The sequence below is a fragment of the Centroberyx gerrardi genome, chromosome 2 (genome assembly GCF_048128805.1).
Source record: "Centroberyx gerrardi isolate f3 chromosome 2, fCenGer3.hap1.cur.20231027, whole genome shotgun sequence".
Taxonomy (NCBI): Eukaryota; Metazoa; Chordata; class Actinopteri; order Beryciformes; family Berycidae; genus Centroberyx; species Centroberyx gerrardi.
Window position 1 is genome coordinate 28324419 of NC_135998.1, and position 8498 is coordinate 28332916.

At 42.8% G+C, this 8498-nt stretch overlaps 1 protein-coding gene across 1 annotated transcript; it reads left to right on the forward strand.

Annotated features, from left to right (window-relative positions):
* Positions 1-1968: 1968 nt before the first annotated feature.
* On the forward strand, positions 1969-8161 carry LOC139911257 (EGF-like repeat and discoidin I-like domain-containing protein 3). Its single transcript, XM_071898763.2, has 11 exons — positions 1969-2059; positions 2392-2466; positions 2562-2594; positions 3533-3661; positions 4597-4710; positions 4868-5049; positions 5156-5311; positions 5592-5736; positions 6918-7102; positions 7460-7615; positions 7996-8161. Exons 1-11 carry the CDS (start codon positions 1993-1995, stop codon positions 8143-8145), a joined length of 1392 nt encoding a protein of 463 aa, XP_071754864.1. The 5' UTR covers positions 1969-1992; the 3' UTR covers positions 8146-8161.
* The last annotated feature ends 337 nt before the right edge of the window (positions 8162-8498 follow it).

Consider the following 8498-nt stretch of genomic DNA (forward strand, 5'->3'; position numbering starts at 1 on the left):
GGCACAAACAACCTTCAACAGAGTTTCAGGCTGAGTGAGCAACTTCCTCTATTCTCAGTTCCTTCTTATACATCACACTGACATCATTCTCCGCCTATTACTTTTACAGGAGTACAAAACAACTGTATTGATATGGTGAGTTCAAGACATGGTCAAATATGTAATAAAATCTATAAATGTAATAAAGTGTCAGTCGTACATCACATGCATCACATCTGAGCCGGACAGGAACAAGGTTTTGCTTGTCACATATAGGGATATCTTGGCACTTACTGTACATCAACAGTGTCATTGCAATAAAGCCTCATTGATTCGAATAAAGCTCCTTTGAGTTAACATCTGGACATAAAGAGGAGGTCAGGAAAGGGACTGGACATTGGGATGGGGTCAGGAAAGGGACAAGGTTTTCTATCATATTTCTCCGGAATTATGCTCCTGCTGTATTTTTCCATTACACACTGTATTGTATGTACGCATATGCTATGTGTAAAGGTTGGTTTGCTTTCTATCAAACAATTGAAGTGAACGGGGTCTGGTTCAGAGATCCAAAAAGGGCATAAATTGTTCATCAAAGGCTGACCATCAATGAGGCAAGGAGGCAACCAGTTTTGCAACCAGTAGAAGGCTGGACTGACATGTTCCACCATGTCAAATGGACCCACGAAGTGCGGTGCCAGGTTCCTATTCTCCACCCGAAGCGGGAGGTCCTTGGCTGCCAACCACACCTTGTCCCTGAGCTGGAGGGAAACTGCTGGTCTCCGCCACCATTTGGCCTGTCAGGAGTGCCTGGACCTGCAGGTCTTCGCACACCTCTTGACAAAGTCGACTGCTGCTGGCACCCCCACTTCTGGTTCCCGGTCAGGGAATAATGGCAGCAGGAAACCCATCTGGCACTTGAAAGGCGTCATCCGGTGGATGAGGACTGCAGAGAATTGTGAGCGCATTCTGCCGACATCAGCTGAGACCTCCAGGTGGATGGGTTGGAGGCGGCTAGACAACGTAGTATGGTCTCCAACTCCTGGTTCACCTTCTCTTTCTGTCCATTAGATTGAGGGTGGAAGCCGAGACTGGCGGTGGCACCAAGAAGGGAGCAGAAGGCTTTCCAGAAACAAGAGATGAACTGATGAACAACATCCCATGGAATGCCATGCAGGCGGAACACATGTTCCAACATCAAGATGGTGGACTCATGGGCAGCATTTTTATTTATTTATTTATTTTTTTATCTGTCTGTTTGGACTGTCTGTGCTATAAAAATGAATAAATAAATGTTCGCAAAAAAGAATTTAAGTTGAGTCATGCTCTTTGGTTTGGTGAGGTAAAACGGATAACATGTCACATTGTATCATATGCTGTAGCTATAATTAATCATGTGAGTATTTTTCTAAAAATAAACGTTAGGCTATAGCTACACATTCAGAAATTCTGAAAAACAAAGTTGCACAGCATTTGTAAGAATCATAAGGGTTTGGGTCTATTTCTGCAAATCCTTTTTAGGCTACATTGACAAATGTTGAGGAATAAGCACAATATGAAACTGTTCATGCTGTTACTGCTAATGATAATAATAATAATAATAATAATGGCAGCTCTTTAAGTTCATACCTTGGCATCATTTATTTAGTATTGTCTTTTGTATCGATTACAATCAAGTTCTCCTGCATTCCTAGCTGCCTTGCCTACTTCTTTATTCCTTTATTCACCATACAAGGTCAATGTCGGTTCCTCTGCCCCTCCTCTGCAGGAGCGACACGTGGCTGACAACACAGATCGACATATTGTTGTATTTACAGTTGTGGTAGACGGGCTTAAGTTGCCATCATCAGCACCAACAACACAAACGTCATCATCATCATCACCACCACCACCACCGAGGTTGTTGCGCAGTGACAGACTAGAGGAGTGGAGAGGAGTGTGGGAAAGGCTTTGGTGTCTTTTGTCATTTGTTTGTTTATGTTGCCAGAGGACACGAGGAGCAGAGGCAACTTCACGATGATGCTGCCGTTATTTTTTCTATTTGTCTGCATCGGTGCGGCCAGCGCTCATCGGGAGTTGAACGGTGAGTGCGTCATCTTTTAAACACTGTAGGTTTGATGTTCTCGGGAACGACCAGGTGCGGGAAGGGGTTACGATGAGGGATTATTTCGTTCGGGAAAATAGATGCCAAATTAGTCCCCGTTCGTAGCTATATTGCTCCTCGCTTGTGTGATGTTTGCGGACTTGTAATGCGCGAATCACAGTCAAGCATACACTGTACTGGAGTTCATTTGCTATGATGCTGTCTTTTTTTCTGCTAGATTATTCCCTACTGTAGATGATGTCATTCAATAAGGTTTCTTTTTCTTTTTTTTTTTTTCTGCCTCTCCCTTAACTCTCCCTCTTCCCTCTCAGAAGATGCATGTGAACCTGTGCTGTGTGACAGTGGGGAAGATTGTTATACTACACAATCAGATAATTCGGTCCCAAGTGAGTTAATTTGCCCAACTTTTTAATTTTATTTGACCAATGTTTTCAAAAATGCTAGGAAGGCATATTCAATGAATATCCCCCTCTCCTTTCAGCAGCATCATCAGATTGGAATGAGCCTCCATCAGGTGAGAAAACAAACTCAGAGCTTCATTGTAACCTCTCATGATAGGCACAAAAACATAAGTCAAAAGTGCATATATGTGTGCCTGTGCATGTGTGTCAGGCTATGTTCCATGTAGCATATTTTATGTTAATTTCTTAATGAGAGAAAAGTCTTTGTTTTTAAGTGTGTCAGTTTGAAAAAAAAGGCTTTTTCCTCATGTCACAATGACCCACTTTGTAATTTCTGTGATGACCACTCAAGCATAACAGTGTCATTGTTAGGCTTCTTCTGTATGTGCATGCAGATACACTATCTCCCCTCCAAATACTGCTGAGCCAACATTTATCCTTTCAGGACTGAAAAGATTATATGACATAAGTCCTGCTCTATTGTGTTCCTGCATTATGCTCTGCTGTGTGTTTTAGTAAGTCACCACACATGCAGTTGCACACACACACACACACGCACACACACACACACACACACACACACAATCAGTGAGGGGTGCTAAGCTGATGGACAGACTCCCACAATGCTAGAGAGGATTGTATTAGCGGAGCGTAATAATTATACACTGGCCTATATTTCTCTTCAGAGGATGGACCACATACTGTACACTCATTATACTGCTCTGACAGTGAAAAATGTAGTTAACTGAGGAGTTCATTGTTCTCTTTGTACAGCAATCAGTCAGTAAACACACACCATAACAACATGAAAAAAAGCATTTTTAATTCTTTGAGTTGAGCAGGTAGATATTGCAAATCTTACTCTTATGGTGTTCTTTTAATTCACAAATAATGAACTAAACTGCCACATTACCATCTCATATGTGGATGAAATACTGTCAACAGACCCACAGCTTTTTTGGGTCACTTTTATGTTTTTGAGGAGAGGAAATCAGCTTTCATCAGGGCTTGTGTTGTTGAATTATGTTGCTGTTGCCCTGGTGCTCTGCAGGGCCTTGCCAGCCGAACCCATGCCACAACGGAGGAGTGTGTGAGACCACTGATGCCTACAGGGGAGAAGTCTTCCTGGGCTACCTGTGCCACTGCTCACCCGGATACACCGGAGTCCACTGTCAACACAGTTGGTGTCAATGTGTAGCAACAGAAGCAATTTACGTTAATGCCCAGCTGCTATTGTCACTGTTGTTCTTTCACCATCAGTTTCCCTTATGCCTTTCTTTGTCTCCAGCATGATCCTACCCCCTCCCCTTTGTATTCACATACAGTATAGTGCATACATTGCCAAATGTGCAGCTAAATAGCCTTAATTTATTGCATAATCCAAAAAGGGAGACCACATTGTTTAGGATTGTTCATACATATGCATACCTCAGATAAGTGATGGTAGTTTGTGTTGGGGTGTAGGTTTAATACTTACCTCTAACCTAGGACAGACTTGCTTAACAGCTTTAACAGCTCCTATATGGCCTCATGTAAACGGGGGTCTGATGGGATCTATACACTCTTAACGAGGTCAGACAGTGCAGATTAGGCTACTCTCACAATATCACTGTTGATATAATACAATCCTGTGGGCCTGAAGAGTTAGGACAGCATAGAAAAGTGTGGACTGACAAGAAAAGGCCCACAGACTTGAGTTAGTTATTAATGCTTTAACTAGTACTAATTAGTTGCCAAATAGGGCCAAACCATGTTTCCCTCTCTTTAAAGAAACTTAGATGTAATTCTTCAAAGTACACAAGCTAAATAAAATCAGTGCAAAGATGTCTGCTGTGAAGCATTTCCACCATTGTTTCGATGATTGATGGCTGGCGCTCCCCTTGCAATATTTGTACAGTATGTACTAGATTATATTCCCAGTGTAGACAGTATCAGTTTGCCAGGATGTCTTCATGTGAAAGAGAATTTGCACTGTAGATTCAAACACTCATTCAAAATTTAGTTGTTGTATTTTACAGTACAGCACTGAGAGATCTTCAACCAAAGAGCATTTGGTGATATACTAACATGCAGTAGAGTGTTGTCTATGGATGATGTTCTTTCGCTCTGCTTCAGATGTGAATGAGTGTGAGAGTGGTCCTTGCCAGAATGGAGGAGTGTGTGCAGATCTGGAGGCCAACTACACATGTGTGTGTCCTGGAGAATACACAGGTCGCAACTGCCAGCACAGTGAGTGCTTTATCATCATTTCATTCTCTTTATACCGATGGATGATTGAAATATGCTTGCAGACATCTTCTGAAATGTGTCTAGAGCTAGGAACCGTCTTCTGTTTCTTGTGTCATTTTTACTTTGTGTGTGTGTGTGTGTGTGTGTCCATCACTAGAGTGCTCTGGGCCTCTGGGCATGGAGGGAGGAATCATCTCCAATGGGCAGCTGTCCTCTTCCTCCACAGACAGCACCATGTTTGGCCTTCACCTTTGGTATCCGTATCTGGCTCGCCTGAACAAGAAGGGCATGGTAAATGCCTGGAGCCCGGCAGAGACCGACCGCTGGCCGTGGATACAGGTGCGTACATACCCACACTCTGATGTACAGTATACACAATCACACAAACACGCACACTCATTTCAGCATTGGATAATACAGTGTTTCACCCCCTGTGTGTGTCCAGGTGAACCTGCATCAGCGTATGCGCGTAACCGGCGTGATTACCCAGGGTGCTCGGCGGATGGGCCGCTCAGAGTTCGTGAAGTCGTTTAAGGTAGCCCACGGGAACGATGGAAGGACCTGGAGAGTGGTGAAACTCGAAGGCAGCAGTCAGGACATGGTGAGGCTATTTTTATATTCACCTCTGGATACATTTTGCAGGTTCTATTTTCTCCTACTTTGAAAAATATAAGGTCATATGGCCCTGATATTTGCAGCCTTTTAAATGTCCTTTAAACATACCCTGATTTAGTTGAGTGATTTCAGCAGAATGAATTTGACCTCTTCATATAATTTCCAGCCTATTGATTTCAAGCATTGTTGTGTATTATAACATAATTGGATTGAAGGAAATGAGTGTGTTTTGGTTTTGGTGTGCACGTTTCCCTGTTTCTGTGCAGATTTTCCATGGAAACACAGACAATAGTGCTCCCATGGCTAATGCTTTCTCTCCACCAATTGAAGCCCAGTATATCAGACTTTACCCACAAATCTGCAGGGGCCACTGCACACTACGCATGGAGTTGCTGGGATGTGAGCTCACTGGTCAGTCACGTGCATAAACACACTATGGCTAACCTGTATTAACAGTTTGAATGACCCCAAATGCCTTTACAGATTTCTTTCTTCTTTCAAATTGGTACAACACAAACAAAAGTCTGTTAGCCCATTCTGTAACCAATTAGCTATGGTGGTAAATGGGCAGCAAGGTGTTTATCTTCAATTCCACACTAAGCTCTAATGATGAAGGCACTGATGAGCATTGGTGTTGTTGCCCAACCATATGTAATGGAGGTCCAAGAGTCTGCAAATTTTCCAGCCAAACACCACAGCAGGTAATTTCACTTGTTAGCACACTAGTTCATTTGTGAAGCTAAGTTAGTTAGCTAGTTAGTGAAATCAGCAGGTGTTTGGTTGAAATGAAAACCTGCATATTCTTGGCCCTCCATGGACCATGATTGGAGACCACTGTGGTATCTAAATGTTTTCCTGATTTCCTTCATACTTGATAACATGTGTCCCAATTTTTTTGCCTTTTTCACAAACATGGCTGCCATACCTCCGCAGGGTATAGCTTGGTTCTCACCATTGCCAGCAATGTTAAAAAGCCAACTTTCTGTCACCCATAACTCTGTCTGTGATCACTTATTTTGTGTTTCAACATAATGTATAACACAATACAGGTGTTGTCACTGACATATCTTTCTGTTTCTGTTGTCAGACGACTGCACCACTATAAAAAAAGTGATTTAGTCAAGGGTCTCAAAATGCTAACAGTACAGAAATTAAGGTTAGCCTTGGTTAGCTAGTTAGTATTTTGTGACCCTCGATCACAGTTACTTGTGCAGTCGTCTGACAACAGAAACAGAAAGATATGTCAGTGACAACACCTGTATTGTGTTATACATTGTGTTGAAAGACAAAATAAGTGATCACAGACAGAGTTATGGGCGACAGAAAGTTGGCTTTTTAACATTGCTGGCAATGGTGAGAACCGAGCTATACCCTGCGGCGGTACGGCAGCCATGTTTGTGAAAAAGGTCTATAACCTCTCCAATCATACAAATACAATCAACTCATATATTTGAACAGACTGCCCCCACTGGTTTGGAGTGCCATCACCCCAAATAACACTACAAACTGAAACACCCATAATGGCTCCAACAGTGTCTTTACGTAGCTGCCCTCTACCTCTAAGCTTGTCTGTGGTTGCGTCCTCTCCTCAGGCTGCTCGGAGCCGTTGGGGCTGAAGTCAGGCCAGGTTCTGGACTCCCAGCTGTCTGCCTCCTCTGTGTATCGCACCCTGGGAATGGGTCTGCTGTCCTGGGGGCCTGAACAGGCCAGATTGGATCGTAAAGGCAAGGTCAATGCATGGACGGCTGCCTGGAATGACCAGAAACAGTGGATACAGGTAAAACGAGAGAAAGCAATAGCAGGTTAGCAATAGAGAGTATCTTTGTTGTGCACCAGTTCATTTTCTCATGCTCGACTATTCAGTGCGTGGTCTAATCTAATATTTGGACTTTAAGGTTGTGTCAAAAAACACTCTAGAGGCTGGTCTACAGTGATGGCTTCTACTCAACCGTTTGGGCACTACATAGTTCCAATGAGTTAAAATGATTTTAATGATGTATTTAAATATATATATGAAAATGTTAACAACCAAATTACAACAGTTGACGCAGATCCCCGCAAACAAATATTCAAATATTCCGTTTTTATGAGCCATCCCTAGTTGTTACATCTTCCTCAACCCCCCTCCTTTTAGGTGGACCTGCTGGATCCCACCAAGATCACTGGAGTAATAACTCAAGGAGCCAGGGATTTTGGTCTGGTTCAGTTTGTAGGCTCCTATAAGCTGGCCTACAGTGATGATGGAATCAGCTGGACAGTCTACCAGGATGAGTCACAACACACTGACAAGGTAAACACAGCGGCTTCACTCAAAGAAAAGAAGGTACAGAGTTGTATCTTTTGACAGTGTTAGAGAGATTAAGCAAGTGGACAGAAATTAAAACTGGAATGAATTGAGCTATAAAAACATTATGACAGGACCCCCAGAATTCTTAACCAATTGGTCTGTCAAACACGGATAGTGAGGACACATGTCAGTGACAAAATATATTCTATTGAATATGCATAATGGTTGAAATGTCAATGACGAAAATAATTAAATCTGCAAGTTTTGTAATCACAGTTGTCATATTTGATTCTGCTGCTATTAAAATACACCTCTGAAACAAGGCCATAAGCCGCTATGAGTTATGATTGGTCGCGTGACCTCACCTGTTGTCTTGGCGATAGGTTTTCCAGGGGAACTCTGATAGAGACACACACAGGAAGAACTACATCGAGCCACCAATACACGGCCGTTTCCTCCGCCTCCTCCCCTGGTCCTGGTACGGGCGCATCACACTCCGGATGGAGCTTCTGGGCTGCTCAGAGAAGGAATGAACCCTAGCATCTCTCTCTCTCTCTCTCATTCTCTCTCTCTCTCTCTCTCTCTCTCTCTGTTTCTTCTATTCCTCTGTATTTATTCCCCCTATTCTGTGTTATCATTTCTTCTCTCTCTTTGCTAGAATGAAGTGGGGGACATTTTGAGCAATCACTGTTCAGACATGGCACTGAAAAACACCAAATAGGTTTCTATTTTGGTTGCTATTTGTTATTTATTGATCATTTTGGTTTTTTTGTGTGGTTTAAAGCCTTTTTAATGTAGTAAAAGACTGCTCTGGGTGTAGTCTAAGCACAGTGCCACATGACTTCGCAGTCAACATTAAATGGCCTTTCACTAGCCATGACCATTG

Bases quoted from the DNA above. Each gene is read 5' to 3' on its own strand.
- LOC139911257 (XM_071898763.2), top strand. From the start codon at position 1,993: ATGATGCTGCCGTTATTTTTTCTATTTGTCTGCATCGGTGCGGCCAGC. The intron at 5,312-5,591 runs GTGAGGCTATTT...GTTTCTGTGCAG, and splicing joins AAGGCAGCAGTCAGGACATG to ATTTTCCATGGAAACACAGA. The intron at 7,103-7,459 runs GTAAAACGAGAG...CCCTCCTTTTAG, and splicing joins ACCAGAAACAGTGGATACAG to GTGGACCTGCTGGATCCCAC.